Genomic DNA, 19,198 nt, shown 5'->3' on the forward strand with positions numbered 1-19,198 from the left:
TTACCTTATTACACTACATTTACACATCAATAGTTTCTATAACTAGCGGCTTGCCAAATGAAATGTTGTCCACAAACTTGCAGGTTTGCAGCTTATTGTCCAAATGATAATTACAAAAAGAGGAAAAAGTGAAGCCGCTTATCTTCATAGCGGCTTGTTCAAATGAAAAAGAGTTTACAAACTTGCAACTTTTGTCCAAACAAAGTAAAGCGCTAATCTAACTAGCAGTTTTATCTAAAATCAGGAAAAATAAAATAAAAACGCTGACGTGGACCCATTGGTCCTAAATAGTTTGAAATCAGCCCCAAAACGCTAATTAGTTTGCCAAATAACCTCACTTAGCCAAAAACTTCTAAAATTACAGCAACAAACCTGAATTCAACAGCTTTAATATTAATTTTTTTTTTTTTAAAAAATACATAAATAAAGCAGAAAGAATAATCTTAATGTCCAAATCCGAATTTAGTTTTTCGTTTCATTGGGTTTTTTTAACTGTTAGATGTCCAAATCCGAATTTCCGTCAACAGAATGAGGTCTCCCATTTGAGAGGGTAGACCTCAGAAAAATTACCCCCAAAAAAGGCCATTTATATTAGGCTTTACATGATTGAGGGCATTAAATTAGATCGATAAATAGATTAGAGAAGTGGGAAAATAAAAACACGCAAAAAAAGGGAAAAGGAAAAAAAAATCAAGAGGGTCTCTTAAGAGGGTGGAAACCATTAGGGGGCATCCATTGATAAGGTAGAGGTCTTGATATCTGCTGTGAGAATCCTGATGATGCTGCAGCAGTTGCAACCCTTTGGGTAGGAGGCCCTGCTTGCCATTGTTGTTGTTGTTGATGCTGTTGTTGCTGTAGTTGTTGTCGATTCCAACTATCATTACTAGAATTGCTTGTGTAAGTGTTGTCGCCTGAGGAGAGCATTAGATCGACTCGGCCTCCGTTGTTGTTAGGAAACTGAATCTACAAGGTATACATCATCACAACATGTATCATCACAACATGTACATCAGTACATTGCATAAAAAATTGTAACAGTTTGATGACCACAAAATGAGAAACCAATCAAAAAGTGGAAAGCATAAATAAATAAAATAAATAAATAAATAGAGTACCCACATGGTAGTTTGAGGAATTGAGATGAGGAGGGATGAAAATCGGCACTCGGCCGTCTCCCGGAGGTCGGAATTTGCCAGCATGCCGATGTGCCTCACTCGCTTTTAACATGCTTTGTGATGAATGGAGGTGTGTTTGGCTGAGGAGTTGCATGGTCTCGGCTTCACCATATCCCTCTCTTTGCCTGCCATGATCATGATCACCTCGATATGCCTCCTAGATGAGGGAAAAATAAGTATAAGTCTGCTGTAAGGTGGCTTCACAATGAACGTCTTACACAATAATTAGTAGTTTGACAATAACATTCTATGCAATAGCGAACTTGATTACCTTAGGCCTCGAGCCTTGGTTTTGCCAATTCATCTCGAGTTCCATTGGGTTATTGGGATACTGTTGCTCCATTGGAGCATTATCCCGAAACTCAGAATTGTTTTTCTTTGAGCCGGATCCTCCCAAGCTCAAATCAAGGTTATGCTCAGCACCACCACTGCCACCTCCACCACTACCCGAACATTCTATTTATACAAGAATCAACTAATTAATAATTCCATTAAACCATAGCACAACTTGGATTAGACTGCTTCAACTGCAAGATACGTTATGTATTTGTACGAACATATGATAACAAAATATTGGACGAAGTATCACCAGCTGTTTTGAGTTCTTCTTCGTAGATGCTTGGATCAAAGTTAGTAACCGCATCTTTTCCATTGCATTTAATTGCGGCCTTGTCGTAAGCTCTACAAACAAAATTTACATCCCATTGTTTCAATACTTATCATACTCCCACACAAAACAAAATACAAATCATCCATGTGAAAAATTCACAAACTAAACAAGAATGAAATATACCTTGCAGCTTCAACTTCAGTATCAAAGAGCCCCAAATAAACATACCTAATGATCAGAAGACGTCATGTGACTACCGAATCACTACCAGGCATTACTTACGTAAAAAGTGAACAAATAAAAAGAGACGAGATTAGAGAATAATTGTTACTTTTTTCCTAAGAATTGGCCCATACGAGCCTCCCATCGACCACATTTGTGCAAGGTAACTCCCCTATACTTGGAACTACCTCTTGGAAAGCCGGTACTTTGTCGGCGTAGTACATGAACAAATTCCTCCTTTGTTAAATTTCCCATCTGATCCACATAACACATACCTCTCATTAGTATCATCATATAGACGCACTCGTACGCTAATAGACCGTCCATGATAAAAAAAAATAAAAATGCTACCCACCCATCGTCGTAGTTAGGTGAAAGGGAGACACAATTGATGTTTTACCCTAATTCCATTATTAGGGTAACATTTAAGCACTAATCTATCACTTACTAATTTGAAAGACCGAAAGTAAGAGACGAGACAGTTTCGATATGAGTTAAAGATAAGGTGGGGAAGATGATAAGGCGAAATCTCCCTGACCAACCAACAAATTCTTAAAATCTTCAACAAATAATTAAAAAAATACAAAAAGATTGATATGATAGTTGATAATAGCAGAATTAATCACAGAGAAGTCTAATCTATAATCTAAAAGGGACAGACCTGTTTCAAGTCATCTTGATAGTCATCAAGGCTAAAGTTAATGTCTGCATCAACTCCTCGGAACTTAATGGCTGCCCTGTCATATGCGCTGCACACCACACACACACACATTAATCCCACCTACTCCGTATTATTCAATTTTCTAAATAACCCAAATTATAAAATAAGACCGTTAATTTAATTAAATCAGTAATTAATGTATAACACGGTCATTTTATATATGTAAAAAAACACTCATTTATTAGCAACAAATGACAGGTTCTCTTACAAAAAAGGGCCCTGCGCTTTTACATATGAGACTGTCAGTTTCAACGGTAAGACTGAAACGGTAAGACAGTCTTACGCAACAACAACAACAACAACAATAATAATAATAATAATAATAATAATAATAATAATAATAATAACAATAATAATTTTTTGAGGAAAATAATAATAATAACTATATTAATAATAATAATAATAATTATTATTATTTTAAAAATGCAGAGAAAAAAACAGAAGGGAATATTTATTTAGTTGAGTAGAAAAAATTAAATTGTGCAATGATAGAAGAACTCTATATCAACCACCAACAAAAGAAATAAGAGGTAAATGACATAAGGAAGAATTTTTTTACTAAAAAAGGGTTGAAAGAAATGAATGGAGAAAACTAATGTTGGGAAATCAGCATAAGATTGATTGAACTTACCGAGCAGCTGCATGTGCCGTGTCAAATCCACCTGTTTTTTTTAACCACCCCAAATCCGGTATCATTTTATGTTAGTATTTCTTGTCTCCCAAATATATTTGTATACACTCTTACTTATTATTATAAATTAATACGGAGTAACAATGAAATTAATTATGGTTTTCAGGACATGGCGTTAATAAGTTAATTAGGGAAAGATTGTTGATATTATTTTCGTGATATATTTTCAAAACCTTTCTCTACTTAGCTTATTAAATGTGTACCCTCCGAATTAATTTAATTAATCAAACAAATTAACTCACCTAGATAAACTTGTTTACCACAATCCCTGCAATCATGATTATAATGTTATTAGCTATCGTAAATTCTCAAATAAGACGGATTAGGCGATTATTATAAGATTGTTGTTCATCATACCATATATGAGACTCCCAGCGGCCAGTTCGGCGGTAGTAGGTAACACCACGGTACTGTGAGCTACGTGAGCGTGGGCCCCGTCTGCTTTTCTTCATTGGTTGGGCTATCTCCATTCCTTTGTTAGTAATGTTAGTAGGGGTAGTATTATTACTATTATTATTATTAAAGCTAACGGAACCCGGTCCAGAGGCCGGGTCGGCAGACTGACAGAACTTAACCCCAGCCCAATGGGCCCGGGGAAAACCGATGGATGGATCGGTCGTATCCATCTCAACCGGAAAAAATTGGTGAGTTACCGGGGTGATTTCAACAGAGTAGGATGATGAATTACTTCTATTATCTCCATCATCCACGTTATTACTACTACTGCAGCGGTTATTATCAGTATTATTATTATTATTATTATTATTATTATTATTATTAGTTAAATATGAGAAACCGAATATTTTACTGTTTCGGTCACCACCGTCCGATCTTTCGACCTCATCGACGGAATTCTTGTCGTCGCCGTCAAACGATGTTGTTTTATGAGACGAACCACCTTCTGATTCGTCGTAGCAATTTCTCTCATCAGGTTTAGGAGTACCATTTAGATCCCACATTTTTTTTGGCTTTTTATTTACTTAAACAAGGTTTGATTATTTATATTTTACAAAAATTAGCAGTAATTATTGAAATTAGCAAGTTTAGAGAGAGAAAGTAGAAGGATTGTGCTTGAGGTGTAGTTGATATTTTTCTCTCTCTTGGAAATTGTGATTATTTCGGTGACTAGAGTTTGTAATATAAGTAGAGAGAATTTAATAAAGAAGGGAAGATTTGGGATTAAAGTGTTTGGCTGAGAGAACAAAATAAAAACCTACGACTGAAAAATGTGAGCTGGCTGATGCCAAACATGTGATATATAGGGGTCGTTTGGTTGCCCACTAAATTACACATGAACTTTAATTCATGTGAATTGCAAAATGGGTAGGTTGTTTGGTTACCCCAATTCACATGAATTGGAACTTCCCATGAATTCCAATTCCTCCATAATGGAAGAAGTTGCTTACCTAGATCCCCCTAGGTAAGTGGGAATGCCTACATGTAACCCAACAACATTTTCTAATTCACATGAATTCTAAAATCATGTGATATGACACTTCCTAGGCATTGTAAGTTCCCGTATGTAACCAAACGACTCCATAGTGATTAGTGAGATAGAGGGAGGGAGAGAGGAGAAGCTGTATGAGAGCATGAACAACAAAAGTTTGTTCATCTCCCTCTTATTTTTCTCTCTCTTCTTATATTTTTTACACCTCACCTTCTCTTTCCTCCAACTTATTTTTCACTACCCTTTAAAGTTTTACTTATATTTCTTTACAATGGAGAGGTTTCCCCTTCCCTTTTGTTTGACCCCACTATATACTATCTACCATTTACTTTTACCAAATACTATTAAATAAATTATTTCTTATAAATTTATAACACAAATACTCATTTATGATGGAACAAATTGAACGATTAAGAAACAATTTTTTATGGGAAAATGTGTTATTTCCATAATGTTGATTATTGTCATCCATAATAAGAAATTATATTATTATTATTATTATTGTGGATATTTTTTTGTTAATTAGTGTGAAACAAAATATTATTTCATAAGATAGAGAAAATAAAAATGAAAATCAAGTATGTGAAAATAGGTTGAAATTATAATCTATTTATAGAATAGAAATTTTTTAGTTTTTCTATTAAAATATTTTTGTAAAACAATATGCACAATAGATAAATTATTTAATTCATTATTATTGTACACTTAAAAAAAGCAAATAAATATAATATCAACAAACAAAGTATGCAAAAAACGTAAAAAAAGGGTAACTAATTGGCACATGGGCCAAGGTAAACAAACCCCTTGCAGAGGGGTTACCTTATATGTAGAGGGAATGCAAAAGGTGCTCACTATGAAGAGTTCACCTTTTGAGGTGAAAAAGTGTTTAAGAGGTGTCCAAAACTTCTTCATTGTGTTTGCTCTGAAGAAATTAACCTTTCTCGTGATTAGTGAGAGAGAGAGGGGGAGGGAAAGAAGAGAAGTTGTATGAATATGGCCCTGTTCTTTGTATTTAAAGTCACTCAATATAAGTTTACTTCAGATCATATAAATTCGATTCGATTGATTCTATAAGTTCGATTCGGATTCTATAAGTTCGATTTTTAGTTCGAGATCCTATAAGTTCGATTCGATTCAGATTTTATAAGTTTAGTTCGAGATCCTATAAGTTCGATTCGATTCGATTCGATTCGGATCCTATAAGTTCGATTCAGATCCTATACCTCACTTAATTTAAGTTCACTTCATATCCTATAAGTTCGATTCGATTCGATTCGAGATCCTATAAGTTCGATTCGATTCGAGATCCAATAAGTTCGATTCGAGATCCTATAAATTCGATTCGATTCGAGATCGGATAAGTTTCAAAAAAACAGGGCCTATATTAGGCCAAATTGACAAATTGGTAAAAGAAGTAAGGGTTAGTGGACAAATTGGTAAAAAAAGTTTCTTTTTGGACAAATTGGTAAAAAAAAATGAAGGATTGGACAAATACACAAAAAAAAATTGTAATCCAATTAATTAGCACAAATTATCATTTAAGACGGGTATGTTCGTATTAAGTTTAATACAAGTCAAATAGTACGAACAAAACAAAAGCAAAATGCATGAGAAAAACGCAACAAATTTGTCTTATATGCACACGTGAGATATACTCAACCCGTTTTAATCTTAAGATGGATATAGTTGTTCATGGGTTCGGGCCGAGTCGGTTAGGGTCGAGTCAATTTCGGACTTGTTGGTTTCGGATCGGGTTATTTCGGTTCAGGTCATTTTCGGGCCAACTATTATCAAGTTATTCGTGGATAATAACCCGTTTGACTCGACTCGGTGTGAAAATGACCCAAATTTTCTTGACACGGAAATGACCCGATCTAAGATCACCCAACTCAAAAAATGAGCCGACGAAATCTAACTTTAATTTAACCAAAAAAAATTGAAATGACTTTTTTAACTTAATCATTGACCCGAAAATGGGCCGAAAAATATATCGCACATACCCGAAACCAACAATGACTCGACCCAAATTAACCCCAAAAAAATGCGAAACCGAACTAACTTGACCTGCGCTGGCCTGACCCGTTTGCCAGATGTACCGAATAAACCCAACCCAAACTCGACCCGTCACCCGAACTCAAGCCCCGAAACCCGAATTAACCCAATCCACCGTAACCCGACCCGAATATTTATTGTTGCAAAACGGTTGGCCTGAAAAGGACCTCAGCCCGAGATAACTCGACCCGACCCGATCCGAAACTAGTAAACTTGAAAGTGACTCGATCTGAACCCTTAAAAACGGGTCGAGTATATCTTATTGCATTTTTCTCATGCATTTTGTTTTTTGTTTTATTCCGACTACTTGACCCGTATTAAACTTAATACGGATATACCTGCCTTAAATGATCATTTGTGCTAATTATTTGGATAATCATTTCTTTTTTGGTGTATTTGTCCATCCCTCCATTTTTTTTTTTACCAATTTGTCTAAAATGAAAAGTTTTTTTACCAAATTGTCCATTACCTCTTACTTTTTTTTACCATTTTGTCAATTTGGCCGAATATATTATTGTAAATATGTAAATATTTTATATCGTGTATCTTTATTATACCGTGTATCTCGTAGTTAGTTATCAGTGTATCTTTTGTATTCTCTCCGACAAGTGTGCGTCACCAATTCTCTTGTCCTATTACTATCTCTCACTCAATGCAAGGTGTCTTTCAGGTCGTTCTTGCAAGGGATCATATCGAGAGTGGTTTCCTCGATCTGGAAAATAACTGATTGACCGAAATCATCTACCGTAGATACCTTCCGAGCGTAGCCACGCATTTCCAGTTCATTACTCCTCGAGTGGCCCTGAGATATTGTTTTAACCCTGACAAGGGGGTGGACAATTCTTATCGCACTATTCCCTTCGACTAGTCACAGCTCATCATAACCCAAAATAAGCCCATTTGACCCCATTTACGAAGGTCGTAGGAACATAAATCAAAGTTACTCTGAAACTGTGCCACCTTGGGCGAACAGTCATTAGTCAAAGAATCGACTCATAAGAATACCATAGTTGCTCTCGTCATGACCAGGCAATATAAATTTGCCAGAACTCTATAAGCGGTCATAAGCCCGACTGAGTGTCCCTGACAGTCTGCCTATGTAATCGACTAGTCATCTCTTATGACTCTATGGCACTCGAACTTGTCATCAATCGCATCACACTCTAGTTACTTCGAGATGTCACCTCATATAAGTAACTAGGGACGAATACTATGATAATCCAGTTCACTTTAATGAGGTTCAATATTGTCTTAACACTCCCATTTGGATGTAACAAAGTACATGATGAGTTATCGAAAACTCAAACAATAAATGTGATTATCACACACGAGTAGTCAATACCATATTACTATTCTATGTCTTATAATCATAAGTGTACTCATGCACTTGTGTAACGCAATAAAAGTTTAGCTTGTGAACATACCATGTGTTCAAGTGTTCAAACTTTGTGAATTGCGATTTCCTTTAATTTCATGTTATCCCTTATAGCATGAATTTTACTAAGTACATGTCTAGACTTCATACTAGACTTAGGTTCTTTAACTTAAAAGAAGCTCTTACTGTTATCATATAACTTGTGATGTGGGTTTTGGTGGACAACACTACTTGTAGGTTTAAAGTTCACCACCGAATCACAACGTACTTGGGTTTATTTCGTAGAATCTTGCAATGGACGACAATAAAATACACTTTTCTAGTCTCTTACTCCTTATGTCAATAATTGCCTAGGATTTTCACAAATCCAAATGAGTTCGAGAACTTGAGTTTGTGTAACCTCTTAACACACAACTAAGTATCCTTCCAAACTCCAGAACAGACTATTAGTTCTCCTTGAGAATTCATGACGGTTCCTTGGGGCTTACCAATGATTCTCATATGGGTTAACTTGCATCGACTTATCATGCTCCAAGCACTTAATTCATTTAGGACATAGTGCATAATGGCATTACATGACTATACTAATGGCGAAAACATTAGCAATCAATTCATGTTATACAACAGTTCTTAGGTTCGGTAAATAACCATGACTCTATCATGGTAATTCTATATTCATCGACATGAAGAACCTACTTAACTGGTTGATTTCTTTAAGATGAAGGATCATTATCAACATAAGATACCTATCTAAGTGTCAATCCTGATAGAAAAGTAGATCTATATACTTAACATACTCATATATGTTTTAATTTAATTTGTCATAAAATTAAAGAATGATCTTATGCATGCAAACAAATAAACAAGATAAAGAAGAAACATTGTTCTTACATTGGAAATTCGGTTAATATGAGCACAAGAGAGATCACCTTTCTCTCTTGTTCTTGTGCTTTCCTTTAATGGAAGAACTAAGATCCAAGTGTAGGATCTCTCCCAAAGCTAAATACCCAAAGCACACTCTTAATTAAAATTAATATTATGAATACTAGACAAAATTAATTTTGTAGAAAATTGACCCAAAATAATTTTGATTTTAATCTCCCAAAACCGGTTAGGAGAGGAGAAGAGGAAGTGGAATATTTTTATCTCTCTAAAAAATTTTAGGTGAATGAATAATCAACAACATAGTGATGTATTGTTTTATCAAAAAATATAAGGCAAAAACCCTTTGCCTTTTCTTGTGGTAAAACCGGGTAAGAGGTGGGGAGGGGAGCCAATGCATGCCTTTGTTTATCTTCACAATGTAAATTAGGGTTGCATGGCTAGTAAGGCAAGTAATCATTATGTTTACCACTCATATTTCAAACACAATATTTAGCCTAATCCACCTCTTAATTTCGGTACACTTATAACATGGAATCCATATTATTTTTGTCAATTTGTCAATATGTTACATGTCACATGTCACATGAATTTGTTATGTATTTTTAACATATTAAAAATCAACGTATTAATAAAAATACGTCATATACAAAAATCGACTTAGTAATTCATAATTACTTGTACCAAAATATTTATAAATCACAACAATTTGTATTTATAATAATTCATTCAAATTCAATTGTTTCCTTAAACAATAATTTCATCTGAGTAATGATACAATTCGATTACTCAGACCGTATCTCATTTTAATCAATTTCAATGAGATACGTAAATATTACTTCCAAAATCGTCCGTCAATTTTCAAGTAATTTAATTAACTCGCAACGTTATACGATTAATTAAATGATCAATTAAGAGTGTTGCCCTATAGGTATGACCTGGGGATCAATCGATCACCACCGTCGCACGGCAGTAATGTCAAACTCTAGTCAGCCAATCATTACCGATATGTGTGGACCAGTTGACAGTAAAAATATTACTTCCCAATTGTATTCTTTATAATGAGACTTAAACATGTGATCATCATGATCAACAGTCGTGATCGCATTATTGTCGGAGGACACATATTCCAACAATCTCCCACTTGTCCTCGACAAGTGTGCGTCACCAATTCTCTTGTCCTATTACTATCTCCCACTCAATGCAAGGTGTCTTTCAGGTCGTACTTGCAAGTGATCATATCGAGAGTGGTTTCCTCGATCTGGAGAACAACTGATTGACCGGATTTATCCACCATGGATACATTCCGAGCGTGGCCACGCATTTCCAGTTCATTACTCCTTGAGTGGCCCTGAGATATTGTTATAACCCTGACTAGGGGTGGACAATTCCTATCGCACTCATTCCCTTCAACTAGCCACAACCATCATAACCCAAAATATGCCCATTTGACCCCATTTACGAAGGTCATAGTAACACAAATCAAAGTTAATCTGAAACTGTGCCATCTTAGGCGAATAGTCTTTAGTCAAAAGAATCGACTCATTTGAATACTATAGTAGCTCTCGCCACGACCAGGCTATATAAATTTGCCAGAACTCTATAAGCGGTGATAAGGCCCGACAAAATGTTCCTAACAGTCCGCCTATGTGATCGACTAGTCATTCTCATATGACTCTATGGCACTTGAACTTGCCATCAATCGCATCACACTGTAGTCACTTCGAGACGTCACCTCATGTAAGTAACTATGGGCAAATACAATGTTAATCCATGTTCACTTTAACGGGGTTCAATTGTCTCCACAACCCGTTTGGATGTAACAAAGTGTATGGTGAGTTAATAATAACTCAAACGACAAATGTCGACATCACACTCGGGTAGTCAATACCATATTACAACCTTGTGATGTATATCGTAAGTGTAAACACTTATTGATTGCAATAGAAGTTTAACATGTCATGTGTTCATGTGTTCAAACTTCTTATACTTGCATTTTCCTTTACATTCATGTTCTCTCTCATAGCATGAACCTTACCAAGTACACATCAAGGTTCCCGACCTTGGTTTTGGTTCTTTATCTTGAAAGAACTTCCTTGTCGATTATCACATAACGAACGAATTTGTGATGAATGATATGACTTGTACTGATCAAGTACTCCATCCACACACAATGCACTAGGTATATGTTTTGCAGAGTCTTGCAACAATTTGTCAAGATGATTGACCTAGCACTTCTCACAAGTCCTAGCATATTAGGAAAGATTAGTTTTGAGCAACTTATTCTCTAACTATGTATCTTTCCAAAACTTCTTATTTCTCTTTCTTGCTTGAAGAGGTTTAGGATTCTCATAAATCCTTGCATGTGCTCGGAATTTCTATAATATGTGTAACCTCTTGACACACAATAGAGCATTCCGTCAAACACCGAAATCGCTCATCGGATTCTACTCGAGAATTCATGACGTTTCTATTATCGCTTACCAATGAATCATCATGCTCTTATGCACATGATTCACCATTGGACATGTGCATGATTATTCTAATGGCGGAAATATTAGTAACTTTTAATCATGTTATCAACTATTTTTAGGTTCAAGGAATGACCATGACTGCTAATGGCAATTCCATTTTAATTTACATGAATAACCTATGTGTATGTTGATACGATGTGTATTTCTTAATACTGATCCAATATTTCTTGATGTAATTGGATTCATCATAGTCCTAATTCATCCAGAATTGAAAACTCAAATGCTTCTTTATGAAAGAAGGTATTAGCTCGTCATTCTTCAATGAGTGATGAGTTGTAAACATTCAAAGGATGATAGCTCCCACTAAATTCCATGTCTTCACATGATAATTTCCTAACTCCCACTCAATTCCACATGTTTCGAAATTGACTTCTCAATCGAAACTTTTCAAGAATTGAAATATAAATTGCATTGCCAAGTTATTAAGATAAAACCATATATGTTCCCATCATATCCTTTCAAAATACCTATTTTGAAGTGGTCTCATCTTAACCTTATGGAAAGAGATTTTAATCTCTAACTCACACATATCATAATGATGTGTAGCAATGTCATTATAAATAATATCTAGAACACGTCCTTCGAAATACCCTTTCGGAAGGAGGTTTAATCATTTTATAATGAGGTTAAGTAATGACATCTGCGTGGTTAAAACTTGGCCATTGAAGATATCGGTATATCAATATTTGCAACTCGATCATAACTAGTATGTTACTTTGATTCATTTAGGCTTTTAAGTAAATCTCAAGGTTGAAACTATTGGTCAAAATTTTCATAAACTTAGTCAAAACTCTTGTTAAGACTTTACATTAGTCATTTTTCTTCCAAAACTTTCTTTTGGTCTCCTCGTGTAGTTATCTTGAGAATATACTCTTATGATTACTTCACTTAGTCTCTTTGGTCATATAGAACTTACATGAGACCATCGATCTCATCTATTGGGTATACTATATAAATAGATATACCTTTATTCAAATCATTCTCTCTTGCGTAGATCTCATTTACACAATCTTATCTTGGTGTGAGTTGTGTCCTCATTTTTCTCCCACTCTATCTTTAGAATAAATACACTAGAGATTTAAAGATAGCATATGAGACACAAATAATGATTTTTGAAGTGTAAGGAGAACTATCTCATAGGTTTGACTAATAGTTTTAGATTTCGTAAGTGTACTTGGTGATTGGCATTCCTTTAAGAGAGTTTATAGACTCAAAATTACTTTATAAATGATCATACACAAGCCTTAAGCATGTGGACATATAATGAAACCCGTCATTATATTTGTCTATTAGATCACTTTAAGTTATATGTTTCTAAGAACAAGCATTTAAACATGAATTTTAGAACAAAAGGATAAAATGATAAAACGGGTGACTTGGGTTGCAAACCAAGTCACCATTATCCAAAAATACAACCCATTATCCAAAATACCTTTCCATGTCGAACACGGAAACTTAAGGTTCTAAAATTCAAAACATGAATAAAATAAGACAATAAAAAGCGAAGCTCCATGAAAGCTATTCCTAGCTCCTTGATGGTTTCTTAAGCTTGCTTTTGTTTTCCTTTGTCTTTGCTTGGTGGAGGCCCTATTTACAATAAAAAGGTAGATACATTATCACAACTTTGTATCACAATACCATAGTTGAATTAGAAACATAAAAGAAAGGATAGTCATTTACCTACTGGAGTAATCTTTCCAGCCTTAATATCACCAAGGTATTTGGAACAATTTCTTTTCCAATGTCCCATACCATTACAATAATGGCATTTATCAAGAGGACCCTTCTTGATTTTTGAAGTGCTAGCTTCACAAGTCCTAACTTTGGTGAAAGTGGGAGCTTGCTTCTTACCCTTCCTCCCATTCTTCTTGAACTTCCCCTTACTCTTAGTGCTTATGTTAAGCACATCCTTTGGAGGGTTCACATTTATCCCCATGTCCCTCTCGGCTTGCACAAGTAAATTGTGCAATTCTTCAAGAGACACATCCTTGTCTTGCATGTTAAAATTCACCCGGAATTGAACATACGCTTTGACTTTGGACAAGGAGTGTAGAATCCTATCTACAATGAGTTCTTTGGGGATTTCAACCTCTTGAATCTTCAAGGTCTCGACAAGCTCCATAAGTTTGAGCACATGAGGGCTAACCTTTTGGCCCTCTTTGAAGTCGAGATCAAAGAATGCCGCGGCCGCCTCATATTGGACGATTCGCGGAGTTTGTGAAAACATTGTCACAAGCTTGGAGTAAATCTCATTAGCATTGCCCATTTTAAAGGCTCTCCTTTGGAGATCCGCCTCCATCGCAACTATCAAGACATTTTTCATTGCGGCGGACTCCTTTTGGTAAGCCTCATATGCTTCCCTAGTGGCGGCGGTCGACCTAGTAGTAGGTTCGGGTGGAGAGGCCTCGGTAAGGTAACGAAGCTTGTCGTCACCTTGGGCGGCTAATTTGAGTTGGGCATCCCAATCGGAGAAATTTGACCCATTCTTTTCAAGTTTACATCGATCCATGAAGGATCGGAGCCATGATGTATTAGCGAGAGGCGTGACGTTAGGGGTTGGTGTTGCCATTTGTTATGAGAAAAAGAAGTGGTCTACAAAACAAAATAGAAGGAGTAAAACAAATGTCGTTTTAATAATAATACTCGTAAAAATGTATAATTTAAACAAGTTTCATGCATTTTTCTAGTGACTTCTACCCAACTAGATAAATGATTCAAAGACCCAAATTCATATCGACTTAGGCACGGTATGACCGATGAAACCTTTATCAATATAACTCGGTGGATTAACTTTTTAATCGATTCTACTTTTAGAACTCTTGGTCGATAAAATTACTCTAATAATTATCTATAGCCCAAAACACATCCGACAAGGGCACGGTATGGCCGATGAAACCCTTATCGAAAAACTTTTGTTGAGTTCAATCCAAATTTCGAATAAATGTGTCCATGATCCAAATCCACATCAATTTAGGCACGGTATGGCCGATGAAACCCTCATTAACATGAACTCGGTGGATTAACATTCATCACCCACTTACCCTACGTAACAAGGTTTGTACCCCGGTAGGGCCGAGTGCACTCCCTCGCGAAATAGGTTTTCATGGTTTCTACTATTTGGTAAGGCTATGTCTCAATTAATTGTTTTAGCGAGAGGTCATGTCAATTTATTATCTATCACGTATTAAGTGAACTAAAGCGGTGAACTACGATAATTCTAATTGACACGGTCGATAAACTCGATGAAAGAAGATGCATGTTTTAGTTATGACGATTTAGCGATGCATGTGACATATAAATAAAATGCAAACATAAAATAAATCCTAGTATGGCCTTCCTAAAATAGAAAAACTATTTAACTATTACATATTCGGAAACCAACTCCATTGGTCCCTTGAACTTCGGTTGTGGCACGAATATCGAGGTAACACCGTCTTTATGTATCGCCATCTTGAAGAAATCCGTCTTGGAGAACTCCGAGATAAATTAAATTACATAGCAAATTACATAATTTCCTATTATACATTTGTAACTAAAATAAAATAAATCTATTAAATTACAAAACGGTGATACGAGATCACAATAAATTACAACCGAATCGATATTCCCATACATTTCGGGAAATACCAATTAAAACTAAGACCATACTAAGTAAAAATTACATAATTCAAAAATTTCATAAATTAAATTATGACAATCATAAAGAAAATGCAGCAATATTATATGTATGAACATGCCCAATTTTATTCTAAATCGCCTTTAAATAGCCAATATCGTATATTACTCGGTTTTTACGGATTTGCGTGATTTCAACATTTTATTATCACAAAAATTACATAAATTCATATTTATGCATAAGTTAATTACCCTAACCTCTTAGGACTCAAAATTTAGTCTTCACTAATTATTTGATCATAATTAACTCATATTTCTAAAATTGTTCATTAATGGACCAAAAATTACAAAAATAAGCTATAAACTTCAAATAAATCAAAAAATTTCAAATAAATTTGAAATTTGAAATTTAAACTCATAATGTTCAAAACTTAGGTTAAAAATTTCGAAATTGTTCTGGAAAAACAATGTTGCGGTTTATAGGTTTTAACTAAAATAATCATAAAAACATGAGAAAAATTATATTCATTAACTTTTCAATTTTAGATCTGAAAAAGATAATAAAATGCAACATGTGACGTTTTTCCTTAGTCATGGATTATGTTTTATTAATTTTTCACTAATAATGTCACTATTTCTGCTATTTTTCTTCAAAAAATCATAAATCATGCAAAAAGACTTCAATATAGCCTATTATTTTACAAACATCTTGTAAAATTGCATGTGACAACATACTAAATTTCTATGACCAGATTCGAAATTTATCTCATATTAACCTATTTTTTTTATCTAAATTCGATTTTAATAATGAAAAATCCATTTTTCGAGCATAAGAACTCCAAAAATTATGAAAATTTACAGGTTATCTCAAAAATAATATATGTGACAACATATCCAAAAATCACTGGAAAATTCGAAGTTTAGCTAATTTTAGTCCGAAAATGACATTTATACTCATAAAAATCATATTTTAATGCCATTATTGTATAATATGAACAATAAAAATCCGTAAATTAACCACAATATCCTAACAACATTTTAGGACCAGAAATTTTAACATGCATAAATTAATTTCGTGATATATCATAATAACACAAATTATACAAGTTTTATATGTTAATCTTTATAACTCGGAAAAACTTTTAACCGATTTGCATGCAAACAACCATGGCTCATGATACCGATTGATAGAAAAGTAGATCTATATACTTAACATACTCATATATGTTTTAATTTAATTTGTCATAAAATTAAAGAATGATCTTATGCATGCTAACAAATAAACAAGATAAAGAAGAAACATTGTTCTTACATTGGAAATTCGGTTAATATGGGCACAAGAGAGATCACCTTTCTCTCTTGTTCTTGTGCTTTCCTTTAATGGAAGAACTAAGATCCAAGTGTAGGATCTCTCCCAAAGCTAAATACCCAAAGCACACTCTTAATTAAAATTAATATTATGAATACTAAACAATATTAATTTTGTAGAAAATTGACCCAAAATAATTTTGATTTTAATCTCCCAAAACCGGTTAGGAGAGGAGAAGAGGAAGTGGAATATTTTTATCTCTCTAAAAATATTTTAGGTGAATGAATAATCAACAACATAGTGATGTATTGTTTTATCAAAAAATATAAGGCAAAAACCCTTTGCCTTTTCTTGTAGTAAAACCGGGTAAGAGGTGGGGAGGGGAGCCAATGCATGCCTTTGTTTATCTTCACAATGTAAACTAGGGTTGCATGGCTAATAAGGCCAGTAATCATTATGTTTACCACTCATATTTCAAACACAATATTTAGCCTAATCCACCTCTTAATTTCGGTACACTTATAACATGGAATCCATATTATTTTTGTCAATTTGTCAATATGTTACATGTCACATGTCACATGAATTTGTTATGTATTTTTAACATATTAAAAATCAACGTATTAATAAAAATACGTCATATACAAAAATCGACTTAGTAATTCATAATTACTTGTACCAAAATATTTATAAATCACAACAATTTGTATTTATAATAATTCATTCAAATTCAATTGTTTTCTTAAACAATAATTTCATCTGAGAAATGATACAATTCGATTACTCAGACCGTATCTCATTTTAATCAATTTCAATGAGATACGTAAATATTACTTCCAAAATCGTCCGTCAATTTTCAAGTAATTTAATTAACTCGCAACGTTATACGATTAATTAAATGATCAATTAAGAGTGTTGCCCTATAGGTATGACCTAGGGGATCAACTGATCACCACCGTCGCACGACAGTAATGTCAAACTCTAGTCAGCCAATCATTACCGATATGTGTGGACCAGTTGACAGTAAAAATATTACTTCCCAATTGTATTCTTTATAATGAGACTTAAACATGTGATCATCATGATCAACAGTCGTGATCGCATTATTGTCGGAGGACACATATTCCAACAACAACATCCCATGTTTTAATAGATCCACATGATGTCCGATATCATCCAGAATTGAAAACCTAAATACTTCTTTATAAAAGACAGTATATGCTCGTCATTCCCAATGAGTAATGTGTTATGCAATTCATGAAGGATGATTTCTCCCACTAAACTTCATGTCTAAACATGACTATCACCGACTCACACTGAATTCCACATGTTTCGTTTTTGACAACTCATTTGGAATATTTTATGAATTGAAATAATCATTGCTATTCAAAGTGTTAGTTAAAACCTTATATGTCATTTACATATCCCTTTCAAAATACCCATTTTGGAAAGTGGTCTTAATAACTTACTTATTTCATACTGAAGTATAGCAATGATTTTGAGTCTTTAGCATAGTCAACACTTAACTTAGCTTTTGTTGACATTTACATGCCACTCTATGCAATCTTTAAATATAAATATCTATTTACCTTGGATTGGTCTCAACAATCCCAAATAAATCCATTTACTTGCATAGAAATCATTTTAGTTTCATAAGGCTCTTAAGTAAAATGTCGAATATTAAAATCTCTAGTTATATCCCTCCATCGATCAAAATCTTTTAATCCAAGAACATCTTCTTTTGGTCTCCTCACGTAGTTTCCTCAAGAACATCTTCTTTTGGTCTCACGTAGTTTCCTCGTAATTTCCTCAAGAACATCTTCTTTGGGTCTCCTCACGTAGTTTCCTCAAGAACATCTTCTTTTGGTCTCCTCTATGTGAAGAGTTTGTGGCTAAATTCACTCTCACTCTATCTTTATGAAAAATGCCCCTTTTCTTCAAAGATAGCTTTTGAGCCACAAAACAATTTAATTGTGATGGAGAAGGAGGAAAACGTAGTACATATCAACTTAATAGTGATATAATTGAGACATATTAGAAAGATAATATAGACTAGGTAAATTAAATATGATAGGTGTCTCAAATAAGGCTGGCAACGTCCCTTTGTGTGAGTTCAACAACTCAATCATAACTTTATAATTGATCTCATAAAAGTAAGTTGTGACTTTTGGTCACAAAGGCATAAGGATCAATTTAAGTCGATAAATCTTAATGTTTTTCGAAGCAAGTAGTGTATGATGACAAATTTTAGAACAAACGATGCGATAAAATAAGTGACTTGGGTTACAAACCAAGTCACTAATATCCAAAATACAACCATTGTTTAAGGAAACAACCAAATTTCCAAGTCGAACGAGGAAATCAAAATAGTTCTAAAAATTTCAAAATTCAACATAAAAATAAAGACAAAATAAAGCCAAGCTTCCATCGATCTAGCACCATGGGCGGCTACATCTAGCTTCCATCAAGATCTTCTAGGCTTGCTTTTCTTTGCCCTTGTACTTGCTAGGATGCCCTAATTACAATAAAAAGGGGGTAGTCATCACAACTTGTATCAAAATAGCA

At 34.3% G+C, this 19,198-nt stretch overlaps 1 protein-coding gene across 1 annotated transcript; it reads right to left on the bottom strand.

Annotated features, from left to right (window-relative positions):
- Nucleotides 1–438: 438 nt before the first annotated feature.
- Nucleotides 439–4,636, bottom strand: LOC141626220 (uncharacterized). Its single transcript, XM_074440153.1, has 10 exons — nt 3,777–4,636; nt 3,662–3,687; nt 3,360–3,390; nt 2,669–2,756; nt 2,117–2,262; nt 1,969–2,013; nt 1,765–1,856; nt 1,447–1,631; nt 1,120–1,332; nt 439–963 (listed from the first exon to the last, which is right to left on the bottom strand). The coding sequence occupies exons 1-10, from the start codon at nt 4,376–4,378 to the stop codon at nt 691–693; spliced, it is 1,701 nt and encodes a 566-aa protein (XP_074296254.1). The 5' UTR covers nt 4,379–4,636; the 3' UTR covers nt 439–690.
- Nucleotides 4,637–19,198: the final 14,562 nt, after the last annotated feature.

This window comes from Silene latifolia, chromosome Y (genome assembly GCF_048544455.1).
Source record: "Silene latifolia isolate original U9 population chromosome Y, ASM4854445v1, whole genome shotgun sequence".
NCBI lineage: Eukaryota > Viridiplantae > Streptophyta > Magnoliopsida > Caryophyllales > Caryophyllaceae > Silene > Silene latifolia.

What these genes read in the sequence shown, in the direction of transcription:
- LOC141626220 (XM_074440153.1), bottom strand. Translation starts at nt 4,378, where the DNA reads ATGTGGGATCTAAATGGTACTCCTAAACCTGATGAGAGAAATTGCTAC. An exon ending in CGCTGGGAGTCTCATATATG is followed by an intron (nt 3,688 to 3,776) that starts GTATGATGAACA and finishes TCATGATTGCAG; the next exon opens with GGATTGTGGTAAACAAGTTT. An exon ending in ACGGCACATGCAGCTGCTCG is followed by an intron (nt 2,757 to 3,359) that starts GTAAGTTCAATC and finishes TGTGGTGTGCAG; the next exon opens with CGCATATGACAGGGCAGCCA.